The following is a 21,921-nucleotide window of genomic DNA, read 5'->3' as shown; positions in this document are numbered from 1 at the left end:
CATTGATTCCGTTTGCCAGCAGCATTGGCAACACCAGCAGCAGCATTGGCAACACCAGCAGCAGCATTGGCAGCACCAGCAGCAGCATTGGCAACACCAGCAGCAGCATTGGCCACACCTGCAGCAACATTGGCCACACCTGCAGCAGCACTGGCAACACCTGCAGCAACTTTGGCAACACCAGCAGCAGCAGCATAACTAGCCACACGCAGAGCCACACGAGCAGCAGAACAGAAACCAACACCAGCAAGACAAGGAATCAATTGATGAACTCTCTCACCTCCTCCATCACCACGTCTACCATCTCCATCACAACCCCTATCTCCTCCATTGCCAAGCCTACCACCTACAACACCACTCCTACCTATATCACAACCCCTGCCGCCTTCCTCACGATGCCTACCTCTATCGCAATGCCTACCAACTCCATTACCATCACCACACCCACCATGTCTACCACCTCCATCACATCCCCTACCTCCTCCATTGCCAAGCCTACCACCTACAACACCACTCCTACCTATATCACAATCCCTGCCACCTTCCCCACCACGCCTACCTCCTCTATTGCAATGCCTATCACCTCCATCACAACCCCTACCTCTTCTATCACCATTCCTACCACCTCCATCACAACCCCTACCACCTCTATCGCAATGCCTACCACCTCTATCACCGCACCTACCTCCTCTATCGCCATTCCTACCACCTCCATCACAACCACCACCTCCTCTATTGCCATTCCTACCACCTCCGATACCACGCCTACCACCTCCATCACCACGTCTACCTCCTCTATTGACATTCCTACCACCTCTATCACCACACCTACCTCCTCTATTGCCATTCCTACCACCTCTATCACCACGCTTACCTCCTCTATTGCCATTCCTACCACCTTTATCACCACGCTTACCTCCTCGATCACCATACCTACCACCTACATTCCCATGCCTACCACCTCCAACACCACATCTACCTCTATCACAACCCCTACCACCTCCATCACCACGCCTACCTCCTCGATCACCATGCCTACCACCTCCATCACCATGCCTACCACCTCCATCACCACACCTACCACCTCCATCACCATGCCTACCACCTCCATCACCACACCTACCACCTGCATCACCATGCCTACCACCTGCATCACCATGCCTACCTCCTCGATCACCATGCCTACCACCTCCATCACCATGCCTACCTCCTCCATCACCACGCCTACCTCCTCGATCACCATGCCTACCACCTCCATCACCATGCCTACCACCTCCATCACCACACCTACCACCTGCATCACCATGCCTACCACCTGCATCACCATGCCTACCTCCTCGATCACCATGCCTACCACCTCCATCACCATGCCTACCACCTCCATCACCACACCTACCACCTGCATCACCATGCCTACCACCTCCATCACCATGCCTACCACCTCCATCACCATGCCTACCACCTCCATCACCACACCTACCACCTGCATCACCATGCCTACCACCTGCATCACCATGCCTACCTCTATCGCAACCCCTAGCACCTCCATCGACATGCCTACCACCTCCATTACCATGCCTACCTCCTCCATCACCATGCCTATCACCACCCCTACCTCCTCCACCATAACCCCTACCTCCATTACCACCCGTGCCTCCTATACCACCGCCAATGCCGCCACCACCACGAACAGCTCCAAGGTCACGTTGGATTTCCTCACCCTGTGAAAAGAGATGGGTATCAGTTAGTGATGGAAACAGATTCATCAGTGAAGATGTTTTCAATGACTGTGATCCCATTTATTTCTCTATACACACACATACATAGTCTGAAACGTTAACTCTGTTTCTCCCTCCAAAGATGCTGTCAGTCCTGCTGAGTATATCGAATAACCTGCTGACTGGGAGACCAATCGGATTCCTGTCCGTCAGTAATGAAATGAAATGAAAATGAAAATTGCTTATTGTCACAAGTAGGCTTCAAATTGAAGTTACTGTGAAAAGCCCCTAGTCGCCACATTCCGGCGCCTGTTCGGGGAGGCTGGTACTTGTGGATTATGGGATCTACTCTCCTGCAACATCCTAACTCTGCCGCAATGAAGCTCATCGACAAAGTCTTTACAGTTTACTGCTGTTGGTTTGGACTTGACTTTCTCTCCATCCTTTGCTTCAGCATTTTCCATCATCTGGTCAACAGCTAATGGTTTCCATCTTGTGTCCAAAGTGTTCTTGATGCAGTAACAATCATTTCCAACAACCTCAGAGAGAAGCTCTCTTTAATGTGTGGCAGCTACATTTACTGAAGACACAAAGACAGGTAGGAAAGTAAACTGAAGAAGACATAAGGAATCTGCAACGGGACGTAGCTAGATTAAGTGAGTGGGCAAATATTTGGCAAATGGGGTGTCATGTGGGGAAAATGTGAGCGTGTCCACTTTGACACGAAGAATGGAAAGTCAATAAATTTTTTAATACAGTGAAGACCTACCCAAAAAAGCTCTGTTGATCTTGTATTAAACCCACGTGCATCAGCAGTCTATTTCTTTTGTCCTATTAGTCTAAAGATCCAGCCAGTTTACAAAAAGAAATCTGGCGACGAGAAACGGATCAGAGAAGAAAATATATTTTCAGAAGAAAGAGAAAAGCCAGACTTTGACCAGCAAGGTAGAGTTCCATGTAGAAGAGTCATAGAATTTACAGTGCAGAAGGAGGCCATTCAGCCCATTGAGTCTGCACTGGCTCTTGGAAAGCCCACTCCTCCACCCTATCCCCATAACCCAGTAACCCCACCTAACCATTTTGGACACTAAGGGGCAATTGAACATGGCCAATCCACCTAACCTGCACATCTTTGCAGCTCGTGAGTAATATAAGACAGCTGATGAATGTGGTGATGAATCCGTTGAGAGCTCTGGTACTGGAGGTGGTGGTGTCCATGGACGCGGAGAAAACATTTGATCGGGTGGAGTGGCGGTACTTGTTCGAAGTTTTGGGAAGGTTTGGGTTTGGCCGAGATTTGTGACATGGATGCGGTTGCTGTATGTGGCGCCAAGAGCGAGGGTGAGGACGAATGATATGAGCTCACGAAGCTTTGACTTACACAGGGGTACGAGGCAGGGGTACCCGCTGTCGCCGCTGCAGTTTGCGCTGGCCACAGAGCCAATGGCAATGGTTCTCAGGTGGTTGGCAGAGTGGCAGGGGATAATGAGGGGACAGAGGGAGCATCGGGTGTCGCTCTATGCCGATGACCTCTTGCTGTATGTTTTGGATCCGTTGGAGAGTACCGGAAGGATTATGGGCCTGTTGGGGAGGTTTGGAGGGTTCACGGGATACAAGCTGAATGTAGGGAAAAGTGAGGTATTCCCGGTGAATGAGCTGGCACAGCGGGCTAATTTAAGGGGGATGCCATTTACGGTAGTGAGGGATAGGTTTAGTACTTGGGGATTCAGGTTGCGAGGGAATGGACGGGGCTTCATAAGTGGAACTTAACGAAGCTGGTGGAGGAGGCCAGGGAGAGTCTTAAGAGGTGGGAGAAACGTGGGTTTGAGCCGGGGGGGATGGATACAGGAGGTAGAGGGAAGTGGGACTGGTCAAGGTGAGGGATTTGTATTTGGAGGAAGGGTTCGCCAGTCTGGAGCAGCTAAGGGAGAGGATAGAGCTGCCGAGGGGCAGTGAGTTCAGGTACCTGCAGGTTAGGGACTTTGCACGAAAGATCTGGAAGGGGTTCCCTAGATTGCCGGGATACACCCTGCTGGAGCGACTGCTGCTTCCGGATGTGGAAGGGGAGGGAAGAATTGGGGATCTATATAAGTGGCTGGGGGAGCAGTGTGGTGAAGATCCAGGAGAAATGGGAAGCGAAGTTGGGAATGGAGATCAATTGGGGAGTATGGGGTGAGGCACTGCAAAGGGTAAAGGGGACCTCTTGTGCAAGGATGAGCCTGATACAGTTTAAGGTGGTGCACAGGGTGTATATGACTCGGGCGAGAATGAGTGGGTTCTTTCAGGGGGTAGCAGATGAGTGTGAGAGGTGTGGGCGGGGGCCAGCGAATCATGTGCACATGTTTTGGGGTTGTGAAAAATTGGGACGATTCTGGGCGGGAGTGTTGGCGGTCTTAGCCAGGATAGTGAAGGAGGGAGTGGACCCGGACCCTTTGGTGACGATATTTGGGGTTTCAGAGAAGCCGGAGCTCATGGAGAGGAGGACGGATATCTTGGTCTTCGCCTCTCTGATTGCCCGCCGATGAATTTTGCTGGAGTGGCTGTCGGCATCGTCACCGGGGGTAGCAGCTTGGTTGAGTGACCTGTATGACTTCCTGCGGTTAGAGAAGATAAAGTATGAGTTAAGGGGCTCAGCAGAAGAGTTTGAGAAAAGATGGGGGATGTTTTTGACCGTGTTTGAGGAGCTGTTCGTCGCAGGGGGGTGGGGGGATGGGTGATGGGGAGGGGGGGTGAAAAAGAAAAATCTGTACAAACTGTATAGCTGATTGTTGGGAAGAATGTTTCCCGGGGCGTTTATTTGCTGTAACCTACTTTGATACAAGTTTGAATAAAATGCGTTTTAAGAGGATTGTTGGAGGAAACCGGAGCACCCGGAGGAAACCCACGCAGACACGGGGAGAGCGTGCAGACTCCGTACAGACAATGACCCAAGCCGGGAATCGAACCTGGGACCCTGGAGCTGTGAAGCAACTGTGCTAACCACTGTACTACCGTGTGAAGAGTGGAGCTGCTTCACCAGATCGATCGATCGTCAGATTAACAGAAGGTCTGAAATTGCACCTGGTGTTAGAACAGGTAAGGTTTGTGGGACAAAAATTCTAAATGATAATACTAATAATGAGGGGCTCGTACCAATTTTAAGATGGCAATCTGAGGAGTCAGGCCGCAGGGCTCACCATATGCAATACAGTAAGACACGGAGGTAGAGTGGGGCAGAGATCAAAGGATTCTCACAGCTTGCAATGCATCATAAAGCGATTACAAATTGTTGGTTCAACTTTTTTTTAGCTAGACCATTAATTTAAGGGAAGTGGGAAGACCATTCCGATACTGAAAAATATGGGGAAATTTGGGCACGATGGAATCATTTGATGAAGATTCAGAGAACTGGAGATAAAGATTCCATTTATGGGGCGGCATAGTGGTTAGCACTGCTGGCTTACAGCACCAGGGACCCGGGTTCAATTCCTGCCTTAGGTAACTGTCTGTTTAGAATACGGAGACGAGACCTGCCTCCTGTTCGCTCACCAGCTGCGAAAGCAGGCAGCCACGAGGGAAATAGCACAGGTTAGAGACAACAGAGGCAAACTAATAGCAGATCCGGAAAAGGTCAACAAGGCATTCGAGACCTTCTACCGGGGGCTGTACACCTCCAAGCCCCCTCCGGTGACTTGGGGATGAAACAGTCCCTTGATGGACTGGACATGCCAGTTGCAGGGGAGGATAGGAAACAACGTCTGGAAGCACCATTAGAACAGGGAGGGGTCATGGAGAGCATCACCTTCATGTAGGCTGGGAATGAGCCGGGCGAGATAGATCCCCGGCAGAGTTCTACAAATAATTCATGACAGCACTGGCCCCACACTTGTGGGAGCTGTCATGCACACTCCCGGGGAAGCGTGCACCAACATGGTTGCACACAAGTTGGACATTCATGGAGTGGAACCCCTTCCTGTTAATGAAGGGCACTCCCTGGTGACGCGTGCAAGGCAACATGCGTGCCATCTATTAGCCCTTGGGCCTGTGGCATCCCGACAGAGTGGAAGATCCTGCTGCCTGGTCATCTTGTTGGGCTTGGTCCAGGTCAAAGGTTATATTGTCAGATGCTTGGGCAATCAGTGTGGCAGGGGGATGGGAACCAATGCAGGAAGTCGGAAGGTAGTAAAACAGGGACAGAAACAAAAGGCAGTAAGGGGGAAAGTGTAAGGCAGAGAAGCCATAGTCAAAAATCAAAAAGGGCGACAGTACAAGGTACAGTGGCTGAGGGGAGCTCAGTGAATAGGACCAGGAATACTAAAAGGAATAAAACGGGAAGTGAAAGCATTAATGGTAAGCGACGCGGCAGGTTGTTACATGAAGATATGGGTTCAACGACAAGGAAAATTAGGAGAAAAGTTAAGAGGAAATATAACTTAGGAGAGGTTACTGATCGAGGTGTTAAGATTCAAAACAGAGGTATAAAAGCCAACATAAGTGTACTTTACCTGAATGCTCGTAATATTCGGAATAAGGTAAATGAGTTGATGGTGCAAATCATCGGCAATGACGATGATTTAGTGGCCATTACTGAAACATGGTTAAAGGATGGTCACGACTGGGAGTTAAATATCCGAGGGTATCAAACTATTCGGAAGGACAGAGTGGATGGTAAGGGTGGTGGTGTAGCTCTGTTATTTATGGATGACATCCGAGCAATAGTAAGGGATGACATCGGTGCTATGGAGGATAAGGTTGAATCCATTTGTGTGGAAATCAGGAATAGTAAGGCGAAAATGTCACTGATAGGAGTAGTCTATAGGCCACCAATTAGTAACATTATGGTGGAGCAGGCAATAAACAAAGAAATAACTGATGCATGTAGAAATGGTACAGCAGTTATCATGGGGGATTTTAATCTACATGTCGATTGGTTTAACCAGGTCGGTCAAGGCAGCCTTGAGGAGGAGTTTATAGAATGTATCCACGATAGTTTCCTAGAACAGTATGTAATGGAACCTATGAGGGAACAAGCGGTCCTAGATCTGGCCCTGTGTAATGAGACAGGATTTATTAATGATCTCATAGTTAGGGATCCTCTCGGAAGGAGCGATCACAATATGGTGGAATTTAAAATACAGATGGAGGTGAGAAGGTAAAATCAAACACTAGTGTTTTGTGCTTAAATAAAGGAGATTACAATGGGATGAGAGAAGAGCTAGCTAAGGTAGACTGGAAGCAAAGACTTTATGGTGAAACAGTTGCGGAACAGTGGAGAACCTGCCAAGCGATTTTTCACAGTGCTCAGCAAAGGTTCATACCAACAAAAAGGAAGGACGGTAGAAAGAGAGAAAATCGACCATGGATACCTAAGGAAATAAGGGAGAGTATCAAATTGAAGGAAAAAGCATACAAAGTGGCAAAGATTAGTGGGAGACTAGAGGACTGGGAAATCTTTAGGGGGCAACAGAAAGCTACTTAAAAAGCTATAAAGAAGAGTGAGATAGATTATGAGAGTAAACTTGCTCAGAATATAAAAACAGATAGAAAAAGTTTCTACAAATATATAAAACAAAAAAAGAGTGGCTACGGTAAATATTGGATGAGAAGGGAGATTTAATAATGGGAGATGAGGAAATGGCTGAGGAACTGAACAGGTTTTTTGGGCCGGTCTTCACAGTGGAAGACACAAATAACATGCCAGTGACTGATAGAAATGAGGCTATGACAGGTGAGGACCTTGAGATGATTGTTATCACTAAGGAGATAGTGATGGGCAAATTAATGGGGCTAAAGGTAGACAAGTCTCCTGGCCCTGATGGAATGCATCCCAGAGTGCTAAAAGAGATGGCATGGGAAATTGCAAATGCACTAGTGATAATTTACCAAAATTCACTAGACTCTGGGGTGGTCCCAGCGGATTGGAAATTAGCAAACGTGACACCACTGTTTAAAAAAGGAGGTAGGCAGAAAGCGGGTAATTATAGGCCAGTGAGCTTAACTTCGGTAGTAGGGAAGATGCTGGAATCTATCATCAAGGAAGAAATAGCGAGGCATCTGGATGGAAATTGTCCCATTGGGCAGACGCAGCATGGGTTCATAAAGGGCAGGTCGTGCCTAACTAATTTCGTGGAATGTTTTGAGGACATTACCAGTGCGGTAGATAACGGGGAACCAATGAATGTGGTATATCTGGATTTCCAGAAAGCCTTTGACAAGGCGCCACACAAAAGGTTGCTGCATAAGATAAAGATGCATGGCATTAAGGGGAAAGTGGTAGCATGGATAGAGGATTGGTTAATTAATAGAAAGTGAAGAGTGGGGATTAATGGGTGTTTCTCTGATTGGCAATCAGTAGCTAGTGGTATCCCTCAGGGATCAGTGTTGGGCCCACAATTGTTCACAATTTACATAGGTGATTTGGAGTTGGGGACCGAGGGCAATGTGTCCAAGTTTGCAGACGACACTAAGATGAGTGGTAAAGCAAAAAGTGCAGAGGATACCGGAAGTCTGCAGAGGGATTTGGATAGGCTAAGTGAATGGGCTAGGGTCTGGCAGATGAAATACAATGTTGACAAATGTGAGGTTATCCATTTTGGTAGGAATAACAACATAAGGGATTATTATTTAAATGATAAAATATTAAAACATGCTGCTGTGCAGAGAGACCTGGATGTGCTAGTGCATGAGTCGCAAAAAGTTGGTTTGCAGGTGCAACAGGTGATTAAGAAGGCGAATGGAGTTTTGTCCTTCATTGCTAGAGGGATGGAGTTTAAGACTAGGGAGGTTATGCTGCAATTGTATACGGTGTTAGTGAGGTCACACCTGGTGTATTGTGTACAGTTTTGGTCTTCTTACCTGAAAAGGACGTACTGGTGCTGGAGGGTGTGCAGAGGAGATTCACTAGGTTAATCCCAGAGCTGAAGGGGTTGGATTACGAGGAGAGGTTGAGTAGACTGGGACAGTACTCGTTGGAATTTAGAAGGATGCGGGGGGGATCTTATAGAAACATTAAAAATTATGAAGGGAATAGACAGGATAGATGCGGGGAGGTTGTTTCCACTGGCGGGTAAAAGCAGAACTAGGGGGCATAGCCTCAAAATAAGGGGAAGTAGATTTAGGACTGAGTTTAGGAGGAACTTCTTCACCCAAAGGGTTGTGAATCTCTGGAATTTTAAAGAAAAAGATAGATACCTTTCTAAAGAATAAAGGGATTAAGGGTTATGGTGTATGGGCCGGAGAGTGGAGCTGAGTCCACAAAAGATCAGCCATGATCTCATTGAATGGTGGAGCAGGCTCGAGGGGCCAGATGGCCTACTCCTAGTTCTTATGTTATGTTCCTATGTAACCCCCTCCAGGGACACATTATCTTTCCCCAAAATCCTCCCATAGATCGCCAAGATGACCCCCCACTCCAGCCCCATCACCGACAATACCCCCTCCAACAACGAGGAGAGAGGTACCACCAGAAAGGTGCCTGAAAACCCTCCCCCACAAGATCCCAGACTTCTCCCCCAGCTCCTCCAGACTCGCAAACCGCCCTTCTAAAAACAGGTCCTTCATTGCTTCACCCCTCGCTCCTCCCATCCCCGAAACCTAGAATCCATCCTTGCCGGTTCAAACCCATGGTTCCTTTGATCGGCATCAACTTTGACCCTGCCCGAAACCTGAAATGCTGCCAAAATTGCCGTCATATTTTCAGCATGGCCACCACAGCCGGACTCCCGTAGTACCTCCCTGGAGCAAACGAGAGTGACGCCATTGCCAGTGCCCATGACCCCTTGCAAGAACCTGGCTCTATCCTCACCTACAAAGCCCCCGACTCCCTGCTTCAACCCCGCATCTTCTCCGCATTTGCCTGCCAATAATAGTAGAACAGGTTTGGAAGAGCCAATCCTCCCCGATTGCTGCCCTCTCTGAAGCACCGTCCTAATCTCGCCACCTTCCCTGCCCACACAAATGATGAGACCAATCTGTCCACTCCGATAAAAAACGATTTCGGCAAAATGACCGATAGGTACTGAAATAAAAACCGCAGCAAAATATTCATCTTAACCTCTTGCAACCGGCCTACCAAAGAGAGGGGAAGGTTTTCCCACCTCAGGAAATCCGCTTTGAGTCAGCCCGCCAGACTGGTAAAGTTCAACTTGCGGAACCGAGCCCAGTCCCACAACACCTGCCCTCCCAGATACCTAAAGTGGCAAAGCCCCCACCCCAACTCCCGCCCCTGGAGAAGACATCACCCTGGCGGGAAGGAGTAGGGAAAACCCCAAGGCGTTCTACACTTATGTGAGAAATAAGAGGATGATCAGAATGAGATTAGGGCCAATGAGGGATAGTGGAGGGAACTTGTGCCTAGAGTCTGAGGAGATGGGGGAGGCCCTAAATGAATATTTTGCTTCAGTATTCACGAGAGAGAGGGACCTTGTTGCTCATGAGAACAGTGTGAACTAGGTTAATAGACTCGAACAGGTTGATATTAAGAAGGAGGATGTGCTGGACATTTTGAAAAGCATCAGGATAGATAAGTCTCCTGGGCCTGACGGAATATACCCAAGGTTACTACGGGAAACGAGGCAGGAGATTGCTGCGACGTTGGCGATGATCTTTGCGTCCTCACTCTCCACTGGAGTAGTACCGGACGATTAGAGGGAGGCGAATGTTGTTCCCCTATTCAAGAAAGGGAATAGGGAAATCCCTGGGAATTACATACCCAAAAGTCTTACATCTGTGGTGAGCAAAATATTGGAAAGGAGTTCCGAGAGATAGGATTTATGATTATTTAGAAAAACATTGTTTGATTAAAGATAGTCACCTTGGCTTTGCGAAGGGCAGGACATGCCTCACAAGCCTCATTGAATTCTTTGAGGATGTGACGAGACACATTGATGAAGGTTGGGCAGTGGATGTGGTGTATATGGATTTCAGTAAGGCATTTGATAAGGTTCCCCATGGTAGGCTCATTCAGAAAGTTAGGGGGCACGGGATACAGGGGAATTTGGCTGTCTGGATACAGAATTGGCTGGCCGAAAGAAGACAGCGAGTGGTAGTGGATGGAAAGTATTCCGCCTGGAGGTCGGTGACCAGTGGTGTCCCGCAAGGATCTGTTCTGGGACCTCTGCTCTTTGTGGTTTTTATAAATGACTTGGATGAGGAAGTGGAAGGGTGGGTTAGTAAGTTTGCCGATGACACGAAGGTTGGGGGAGTTGTAGACAGTGTCGAGGGCTGTTGCAGGTTACAACAGGACATTGACAGGATGCAGAGCCTGGCTGAGAAGTGGCAGATGGAGTTCAACCTTGATAAATGTGAAGTGATTCATTTTGGAAGGTCGAATTTGAATGCTGAATACAGGGTTAAAGGCAGGATTCTTTAAAGTGTGGAGGAACAGAGGGATCTTGGGGTCCACGTATATAGATCTCTCAGGTTGCCACCCAGGTTGATAGGTTGTTAAGAAGGCATATGGTGTGTTGGCTTTCATTAACAGGGTGATTGAGTTTAAGAGCCGCGAGGTTTTGCTGCAGCTTTATAAAACCCTGGTTAGACCACACTTGGAATATTGTGTCCAGTTCTGGTCGCCTCATTATCGGAAGGATGTGGATGCTTTGGAGAGGGTGCAGAGGAGATTTACCCGGTTGCTGCCTGGACTGGAGGGCATGTCTTATGAAGAAAGGTTGAGGGAGCCAGGGCTTTTCTCACTGGAGCGAAGAAGGCAGAGAGGTGACTTGATAGAGGTGTACAAGGTGATGAGAGGCATGGATAGAGTGGATAGCCAGAGACTTTTCCCCAGGGCGGAAATGGCTGTCACGAGGGGACATCATTTGAAGGTGATTGGAGGAAGTTACAGGGGAGATGTCAGAGGTTCTTTACACAGAGAGTGGTGCGTGTGTGGAATGCACTGCCAGCAGAGGTGGTGGAGTCAGAGTCATTAGGGACATTTAAGCGACTCTTGGACAGGCACATGGACAGCAGTAAATTGAAGGGGTGTAGGTTAGATTGACCTTAGATTAGGATAAATGGTCGGCACAACATCGTGGGCCCAAGGGCCTGGACTGTGCTGTACTGTTCTATGTTCTAAAACACTAATTTTCCCCCAAATTTAATTTGTAACCTGAAAAAGCCCCAAATCTCCTCAGCAGTCCCATTATATCCGTCACTGAAGAGCCCGGGTTGGAGATACACAGCAACAGATCATCCACAGACAGAGATGTCTTATGCAGCAAGCGGCTGGCCTCCCCCCCCCCCCCCCCCATACTCATACACGACCCCCCTCGCCTGCCACAACTGCCGAACTGCCTTTCCTATGGAAAGCAGGTCAAACCTCGCCTGTAACTCCTTCCTCCTCACTAGAAGAGCTGGAGTTGGATCCTCCGCATACCTCCCATCCACCTCCAAAATTTCCTCTCCCAGCCGCTGCCGCTCCTCTTAACTCCCTGTCCACCTGAGCCTTAAACAAGATAACCTTGCCTCTCACTACTGCTGTCAACGCTTCCCATACCACTGACGGCAAAATCTCCCCATTCCTATTAAACCCTATGTAGTCCTCAATCACCATTTTGGCACAAACTTTTGAGTCCGCCAACAACCCCACATCCAGCCTCCAGGCAGGCCTCTGTACCGACCCCTTCTCCAGGACCACATCCACCCAATGTGGAGCACGGCCCGAGAAAACAATCGTCGATTATTCTGCCTTTCTCACCCCAACCAACAGCGCCTTCCCCATGACAAAAACGTCAATCGTTGAATACACATTGCACACTGGGGAATGAACGAGCGTTCCCTATCCCGAAGTTGCAAAAACCTCCACGGGTCTGCTCCTCCCATCTCCCTCATAAACCCAGCCATTACCTTCGCACCTTCCACCCTGCATGGGGTCAGCGAACGCGGCTTGGACCTATCCGACTTGGGATTCAGCACTGCATTCAAGTGCTGTATTAACTGGTGCATATCCAAATTCGGTGTGGCAGCCAACATTTCATAAATCCTATGTTGTCCCAATACAGGGTGTATATGCCAACCTGTTATGGGCCAGGGTTTAGAGAACCCCAAAGTATATCATGGAGTTCACCTGACCCACAACATTTACTAGATTGTGGTATGGGGAGCACACGGCCCACTCTACAGGTGTGGGACAGCAGAAATGGAAAAGTATTTTTGAAAGCAAAACAATGTTTATTCTGTGAACTCTTAAGTTCATCTTTTTAAAACACAGTGAACATCTTAGCAACCATTAATTCAAATACAATCCCCAAAGACTACAACACTAAGTAATCCTTAATAACTTCCCAAACAACATCCAGAAGAACAAAGAAACACCTTTTAACAGAAGCACTGTGTGCAATTCTGGTCACCACATTATAGGAAGGATGTGATTGGACTGGAGGGGGTGCAGAGAAGCACTACTGAGAACATTTATAATTCTGAATTCACAAATGATCAAGAGATAGTCTTTTCATGGCAGAGAGATCAACAGTGCACCTGCTCTGTCTGGCTTCAGCTCCAACACTGAAACGAAACCAAAAAAACACAGACACGCCCAAGCTTTTCTCAAAGTGAAACTAAAAAAATGGAGCCAGAGCTCAGCTCCACCCACACTCTGACATCACTGCAGTGACATGAGCAGCCAAACATTCCTTAAAGTGACATCCTCATGGCACAACCAGCACCACCAACCTCCCCTCAAAGCATTGATATTATTGTTGCGTTCCTACTCCCCCGCTGGTCAGCCACTACCTTCCCCATCTGGAACCTCACCCTATTACCGACCAATAGCTCAACCCCCTGCCCCTCCCCGGGCCCTACTATCAAAGTACGAATGGAACACCTGACTCACCCACCCCTTCCGAAGCCTCACTTGGTCCTTCACCCTCAGATGGGTCTCTTGCAAGGGCACCATGTCGGCTTTCAAGCTCTTTAAATGCAAGAAGACGCTAGCTCGCTTTACCTGTCCCCAGCCACCGCATGTTCCACATCACCAGCCGGATCGGGGGTCTTTCAACTCCTCGCCCCTCTTATCCGCTACTCCTGGCTCCGCTCGACAGGTGGGATTCATCCCTACCCCTATGTCAGCGACAATCCCCTCCTCCCCTTCCCAGAAACTCCCCAGCAACTTCCTCTTGACATCATCAGTATCATCCCCATCCCCCCACCATTCACACCTCCCAGGCCCATTGAAACCTGTCCATACAGGGGTTCCAATGACCTCGGTCCCTCCCTCCACCGCGCTCCCGTTCACCAGCCAACTTACGTTTGCTGGCATGGTGGCCCCCTGCCAGAGCCCCATCCCCCACATAGAGAAAACCAACACCAAAGCCCCCCACACCCAAACCTTTCAAACTCCTAACACAGGGGCAGCACGGTGGCACAGTGGTTAGCACTGCTGCCTCACGTCGCCGAGGCCCCAGGTTCGATCCCGGCTCTGGGTCACTGTCCGTGTGGAGTTTGCACATTCTCCCCGTGTCTGCGTGGGTTTCGCCCCCACAACCCAAAGATGTGCCGGGTAGGTGGATTGGCCGCGCTAAATTGCCCCTTAGTTGGAAAAAATGAATTGGGGACTCTAAATTTATTTTTAAAAACTCCTAACACAGTAATTCCTCAAACCCAAGAGAAACAGACCCCAACCAATTGGTTCACTCCCGCGCATGCGCCGCCCGGCAATGTCATTTCTGCGTCAGCAGGCGGGGCACCAAAGGCCTTTCCCGCCAGCTGGCGGGGCGTAAATCAGTCCGGCGCGGGCCTAGCCCCTCAAGGTTAGGGCTCGGCCGCTCAAGGGGCAGAGGATTCCTCACCTTTGGGGCAGCGCGATGCCGATCTGATTCGCGACGTTTCTGGCGCCGGTCAGCGGACATCGCGCCGATTGCGGAGAATCCCGCCCCAGGTTCATACTTTTATTCTGTCAATAGAAAAGATCATTGAATCTAAGTAGAAAAGTTTAATCCCCCTTACCTGAAATAAAGTCAGTGACATATCCATCTCCCGTCGGCGGGGTGAAACAGAAATGTGGCACGGCAGGACGGAGAATCTAGCTCCTGGTCTCAGAACGGTGTCACACCCTCCTTCCAGTGGTGACACTGCACCACCTCCACTGGTGAAATGTTGTAATTGCAGCGTGACGTTTACATCGGCAGTCTCCATTGGAAATAATGGATAATGGGCAGACTTCAGGTTCATACTTTTATTCTGTCAATAGAAAAGATCATTGAATCTAAGTAGAAAAGTTTAATCCCCCTTACCTGAAATAAAGTCAGTGCCATATCCATCTCCGACATAGATGGTCCAGTCTTTAAATGCATGATGGGATATTTCAATCAAATCTCCAGGATCAGGGAGAGGATTTGGTTGGAAAGAAAATAGTTTTGACATTAGATGTCAGTACAGCTATTTGAAAGTGCATTTATTTACAGATCTTTGGGTTGTAGTGGTTAAGGTGCAGATTAACAATAGAACTAATGACTTAATCGCCTCAATCTCCGATATTCGAGGAAATACAAGGTCAGTCTGTGCAACTTGTTCTTGTGCATTAATCCTTTTGGGCACTGGTGTAATTCTGGTGACTTAGCACTCGCCCCTCGACGGTCAATATATCCTTCCTGAATTGCAGTGCCCAAAACTGAAGGCAGTTACCCCGAAGGGGGATCTGAACACATCTCTGGATCATGTGTAATGTAAAGTCCACTCCTTTGTATTCCACTCTCATTGTTTCAATGGCCAACAATTAAGCTGGGCTTTGGTGAGATCACACCTGATGTGCAGTTTGGACTTGCTTCGCTAATGGACCTGCCTTAGAGAGAGAGGCAGTGAACGTTCACTAGATTGATACTGGAGTTTAGAGGGCTGTATTATGAGGAGAGGTTAAGGCCTGTAAAATGTTGTGGGTTCGCTGAATCACTGACAACAAGGACTTCCAACGAAGGTAGTTTATTCCTGAAGTCAGCAGCTCTACACAACATTTGTGCTCTTCCCAATGTCCTGGGGATAACCTCTGTGCTGCCGTCTGTAACCTCTTTTTGTCGCTGTGTCATCACGTTGTCACGTGACCACTCGGCCTACCGCTTCTCTGTTTAGTTGGGGCACCCTGTGGCATGGGATGTAATGGATTAAGCTGTAGCAACTGGTGCATAGCCCATCACAGCTCCTTCTCTCTCCCCTGTCCCCCTCCCCTCCCCCGCTCTTCTATGCCCCCTCCCCTCCCCCTCGCTATCTCCCCCTACCCTCCCTCTCCATCTTCCCCTCCCCCTCTCCATCTCCCCACTCCACCTCGGCACTCGTCCCCCTCCCCCTACTCCCCCTCCCCACTCCCCCTCTCCATCTCCCCCTCATCTCCCCACACCCCCTTGGCACTCTTCCCCCTCCCCCTCTCCATCTCCCCCTCCCCCTCGACACTCTTCCCCCTCTCCATCTCCCCCTCATCTCCCCACACCCTCTCGGCACTCTTCCCCCTCCCCCTCTCCATCTCCCCCTCCCCACTCCCCCTCAACACTCTTCCCCCTCCCCTCTCCATCTCCCCACTCCACCTCGGCACTCGTCCCCCTCCCCCTCTCCATCTCCCCCCACCCCATCTCCCCCCACCCCCTCGGCACTCTTCCCCCTCCCCCTCTCCATCTCCCCCTCGCCACTCCCCCCCCCCTGCTTTCCAGCTTCTCCCCATTAGGAACAATGACACCTCATATTGATGTGGAACACTGTGAGGAAGTGACTGGGAGGGAGAGTGGGATCAGAAGGGACAGTCCAGGAAGGACAGAATGAATTAGAAAAAGGTGGGTGAGTGAACAGAACGATGGTGGATGAAATTGAAGATGGAGACGTGGAAAGTGTTCCCACAGGAAGGTCAATGACCCGAGAGTCCAGGGTGAAACATAGAATCAGAGATTTACAGCAGGAAACGAGGCCATTCAGCCCAGCGTCTCTGTGCTGGGCATCACGGAGCAATCCAGCCGATTCTCACCTCCAGCTCCTGGACCTGGTATTTGTGAAATGTAATGAGTGTTTCTGCCTCTATCACCCTTTCACACAGTGAGTTCCAAACCCTCACCCCCCTCAGGGGGAGGCATATCTCCTCTAAACCTCCTCCCTCTTACCCTAAACTCATACTGAAACTGAAATAGATCCTGGAGTCTCAAAATCCCAAAGCTAAATCAAGGCAGGAAATTAAATTGAAATGTGTGTTCCCATTTACTCCATCTATTTCTGTTTTAATAAGTGAATGGGCTCTGGGATATTGCATTAACAATGATATTTATAGAGTTAAACACCCGGGTCCTTTGTCATTTATATATTCAGCACATTGTGAAATTTCCAGGACTTGGTTTGCAATAAGTAATGGAAGAGGTTAATTGCTGTAAGTTTCGTTTTCCCATAAACAGATAAAGTTTCGTTTCCCTCCAGCAAGAGGAGGAACTATTTTTAGACAACGACCTAGGAATTGCCCACGGTTAAACAGAGTTTCTGCAATAGTGGGAGATCAACGGAAAAGATATTTAAAACAAATGAGCATAATGCAAAGCTGGGTGTTGTTTGCACTTAACTTTGCTTCATTAAGATGCCTGTTGAAAAGCAGAAGTTAGTTAGTGTGTGGAAGTCGGATAAAAGTTTCTATTGCCAATTTAGACTGGATTGCTATTATGTACAAGTATTAATATGCTTTATGAATCACAGAATTAGGGCAACACGGTGGCACAGTGGTTAGCACTGCTGCCTCACGGCACCGAGGTCCCAGGTTTAATCCTGGCTCCGGGTCACTGTCTCTGTGGAGTTTGCATATTCTCCCCGTGTTTGTGTGGGTTTTGCCCCCACAACCCAAAAAGATGTGCAGGGGAGGTGGATTGGCCACGCTAAATTGCCCCTTAATTGGAAAAAATGAATTGGGTACTGTAATTTTTTTCCAAATGAATCCCAGAATAATACAGCACAGAAGCGGCCCATTGAGTCTGCACCGACACATGAAAGGCCCTGACCTCTCTACCTAATCCTACTCCCATTGGCCAGCCCTTGGCCCAGACCCTCGAATGTTAAGACATGCCAAGTGCTCACCCAAGTACTTTTTAAAGGATGTGAGGCAACCCGCCTCTATGACCCTCCCAGGCAGCGCGTTCCAGACCATCACCACCCTCCCAGGCAGCGCGTTCCAGACCATCACCACCCTCCCAGGCAGCGTGTTCCAGACCATCACCACCCTCTGGGTAAAAATGTTTTTCCTCAAATCCCCCATGAACCTCCTGCCCCTAACCTTGAACTTGTGACCCTTCAACTAAGGGGAACAGCTGCTCCCTATCCACCCTGTCCATGTCCCTCATAATCTTGTCCACCTCGATCAGGTCGTCCCTCAGTCTTCTCTGCTCCAGAGAAAATAACCCCAGCCTATCCAATCTCTCTTTATAACTTAAATGTTCCATCCCAGGCAACATCCTGGTGAATCTCCTCTGCACCCCCTCCAGTGCAATCACATCCTTCCTGTAATGTGGTGACCAGAATTGCACACAGTGCTCCCGCTGTGGCCTCACCAAAGTTCTATACAACTCCAACAGGACCTCCCTGCTTTTGTAATCCATGCCTCGATTGATAAAGGCAAGTGTCCCATGAGCCTTTTTCACCTCCCTATTAACCTGCCCTTCTGCCTTCAGAGATTTATGGACAAACACGCCAAGCTCCCTCTGTTCCTCGGAACGTCCCAGTGTCAGGCCGCTCATTGAATATTTCCTTGTTAAACTGCTCCTTACATATCAGCTCGGACTTTTCAGGGTTAAATTCCATCTGCCACTTTTCTGCCCAGTTGACCATCCCGTCTGTATCTTCCTGTAGCCCGGGACTCTCAGCCTCACTGTTAACCACCCGGCCAATCTTTGTGTCATCCGCAATCTTACTGATCCCCCCACCCTCCACATAGTCATCTATGTTGTTTATATAAATGATGAATAGGGGGCCCAGCACAGATCCCTGTGGTACGACCCTGGACACTGACATCCAGTCACTAAAGCAGACGTCTGTCCTCACCCTCTGTCTCCTACAGCTCAGCCAATTTTGAATCCACCTTTCGAACAGCAGAAATGAATAGTAACAGACCAGCTGGAAAAATGGAGCCCCTGAGATCAGTCCAGAGATGAGATGGGCGGCATGGCCGCACAGTGGTTAGCACTGTTGCTTCATAGCGCCAGGGTCCTGGGTTCGATTCCCGGCTTGGGTCACTGTCTGTGCGGAGTCTGCACGTTCTCCCTGTGACTGCGTGGGTTTCCTCCGGGTGCTCCGGTTTCCTCCCACAAGTCCAGAAAGACGTGCTTGTTAGGTGAATTGGACATTCTGAATCCTCCCTCTGTGTACCCGAACAGGTGCCGGAATGTGGCGACTAGGGGCTTTTCACAGTAACTTCATTGCAGCGTTAATGTAAGCCTACGTGTGACACTAATAAAGATTATTATTAGATGGAAGGGAGTTTTCAGACCAGTCACGCGAAAGAACCGAGGGTAAGATAAGAAAAGGCGGAAGTTGGTCTGATTGATCAAGGACAGAGGATATGCGCAAAGGCTCAAGAAGCTAATGGGCGGTGGATAACGCTGAAAGTTGCTTTTAGGCAATGTACTCAACTTTTTATTGGGTATTTCCAAATAAAGAAATCTTTCCTGGCAATAAGGTCTTACCAATGCTTCACCCCTAAAAAAGAGTATGAAATAAGAAACTTGGGAATGTCTCAGTGGCAGTTAGCTTGTGGAGAAGAATTTGCAGGTCTCCAGCCCAACAATCCAGAATAATTTAGAAGAGTGGGCGCAGCAAGAAGGGATGTGGATGAAATAAAGAGCTGTCTGAACACGCCTGCTGTCCTGATTAAACACTGATTAAACTCAACACGACCACCATATTGGCTTGTCAATCCTGATTGATGTACTAATTGGTAATGTCATGAAATGCAAACATTTTTTTTTAAATTAAAATTTTTTAGAGTACACAATTCATTTTTTCCAATTAAGGGCAATTTAACGTGGCCAACCCACCTACCCTGCACACCTTTGGGTTGTGGGGGCGAAACCCACGCAGACACGGGGAGAATGTGCAAACTCCACATGGACAGTGACCCAGAGCCGGATCGAACCTGGGACCTCAGCGCCGTGAGACTGCAGTGCTAACCACTGTGCCACCGTGTTGCCCTCTGATATGCAAACATGCAACCAAGGAACACTCAGAATAGGACACAACCAATGGACAGTCAGGACATTCAGAGGTGGCATCACCACAAGGGGGCATGACATAAACACTATAAAAAGGATGAGGCACTCACTCCGTGTCTCTTTCCACAGACAGACATCTCGAGAGTTAGACAGGGTTCATCAGCAGCATCACACCCCAGCACGTGGCTTAGAGCAAGCTGGTACAGTTAGCCTGAGTTACTGCAGTTAGATTGGCAGAGAGTCAAACTCATTTGAGAACCGTGTTAATAGTTCAATAAACACGTTGAACTAATTTCAGAGTCTGGAGCATCCTTTAGTTAAGACTGCATCAAGTAGCAGCCTGGGTTATCCGAAGCAGCATAACACAACAGGTAACATCTACAAATTGAAAAGATTAAAATCAGTACACCTGTATGGAGATGTTATCAATATGAAGACTGTTGGACAAAAAAGCCTGGAATTAAAGGCATTAGAACTGGAAAAGAGCAAAAATGTGCAGGATCAACTTACTTGTTGAAGATCAGTTTTTGTTTATTGAGAGCAAGTGTTAGGCAGCGGTAAACAATCTCTCACCCTCGGAGTTTCACAAACACTTCCGGACTGTATCGGCCATATTGTGTGTTCTCTGCACCAATCGTTGACGATCTATATTTACATCGATATTTATGTTTGTTGTCTGAATTGATGTCACTATCAAAACGCTGAAATCGATCTCACTTTCTCTCAGGACAGCCAGGTGCTTGTAGCTAAACATTTGCATAAAGACCTGTTGATCATTCCTCTCCCATTCCAGGTTAGCACCTGTTTATGTTCCTGACTTCCTGCTGCTGGATTTTCTCATCTGAGAACAACAACTCCACTGTACAGGTGCGATGGGAAAGGGTTTGCATTTATTTTATTTTTTAAAAATATATATTTTATTAAAATTTTTCAAACAAACATTTTTCCGTTTTTACAACTCAACAAGGGATTATACATTAACTGGTAAATAACATTATTTAAATAATATACTAACAACAAAAACTAAAAAGAAAAACACATAGCAAAAACACAGAATAGTGCTCCCCCCCCCTCCCCCCTGGGTTGCTGCTGCTGTCATTTCTATCTTTACTTTTCCTTATCGTTCCGCGAGATAGTCAAGGAACGGTTGCCACCGCCTGGAGAACCCCTGAGCCGATCCTCTCAACGCAAATTTTATTCGTTCCAATCTTATGAACCCTGCCATGTCGTTTATCCAGGCCTCCACGCCCGGGGGGTTTCGCTTCCTTCCACATGAGTAGAATCCTACGCTGGGCTACTAGGGACGCAAAGGCCAAAATATCGGCCTCTTTCGCCTCCTGCACTCCCGGCTCTTCTGCAACCCCAAATATAGCTAACCCCCAGCCTGGCTTGACCCGGACCTTCACCACCTTTGAGATTACCCTTGCCACGCCCCCCCAGAACTCATGCAGTGCCGGACACGACCAGAACATGTATGTGTGGTTCGCCGAGCTTCCCGAGCACCTCCCACACCTGTCCTCCACCCCGAAAAACCTGCTCAGTCTTGCTCCCGTCATATGTACTCTATGTAGGACCTTAAATTGAATCAGGCTAAGCCTGGCACACGAGGACGAGGAATTTACCCGACCCAGGGCATCCGCCCATAGCCCCTCCTCGATCTCTTCCCCCAGCTCTTCTTCCCATTTTCCCTTCAGCTCCTCTATCATCGCCTCCCCCTTGTCCCTCATCTCCCGGTATATTTCGGACACTTTGCCCTCTCCAATCCATGCTCCCAAAATCACTCTATCTTGGATCCCCTGCGTCGGGAGCTGCGGAAATTCCCTCACCTGTTGCCTTGCAAATGCCCTCACTTGCATATACCGGAAGGCGTTCCCCGGGGGCAACTTATATTTTTCTTCTAGCGCTCCCAGACTTGCAAACGTCACGTCTATAAACAGGTCTCTCAGCTTCCTAATTCCTGCTCGTTGCCAACACTGGAACCCCCCCATCCATCCTCCCTGGGACAAACCTGTGGTTATTCCTTATCGGGGACCACACCGAGGCACCCGTCACTCCCCTGTGTCGCCTCCACTGCC

At 48.7% G+C, this 21,921-nt stretch overlaps 1 protein-coding gene across 1 annotated transcript in view; it reads right to left on the bottom strand.

Moving 5' to 3' along the window:
* Positions 1 to 20,200, bottom strand: part of LOC140399848 (phospholipase A and acyltransferase 3-like) — a 55,006-nt gene extending 34,806 nt beyond the window's left edge. Inside the window, exons 1-2 of the mRNA XM_072489309.1 lie at positions 19,957 to 20,200; positions 14,637 to 14,870 (exon numbers count right to left, since the gene is read on the bottom strand). Coding sequence (XP_072345410.1) covers positions 14,637 to 14,870; positions 19,957 to 19,983 — 261 coding nt within the window. The 5' untranslated portion in view covers positions 19,984 to 20,200. The remainder of the gene's footprint in view (positions 1 to 14,636; positions 14,871 to 19,956) is intronic.
* Between the last annotated feature and the right edge of the window lie 1,721 nt (positions 20,201 to 21,921).

This window comes from Scyliorhinus torazame, chromosome 24 (assembly GCF_047496885.1).
Source record: "Scyliorhinus torazame isolate Kashiwa2021f chromosome 24, sScyTor2.1, whole genome shotgun sequence".
NCBI lineage: Eukaryota > Metazoa > Chordata > Chondrichthyes > Carcharhiniformes > Scyliorhinidae > Scyliorhinus > Scyliorhinus torazame.
This window is presented reverse-complemented; position numbering and strand designations above follow the sequence as displayed.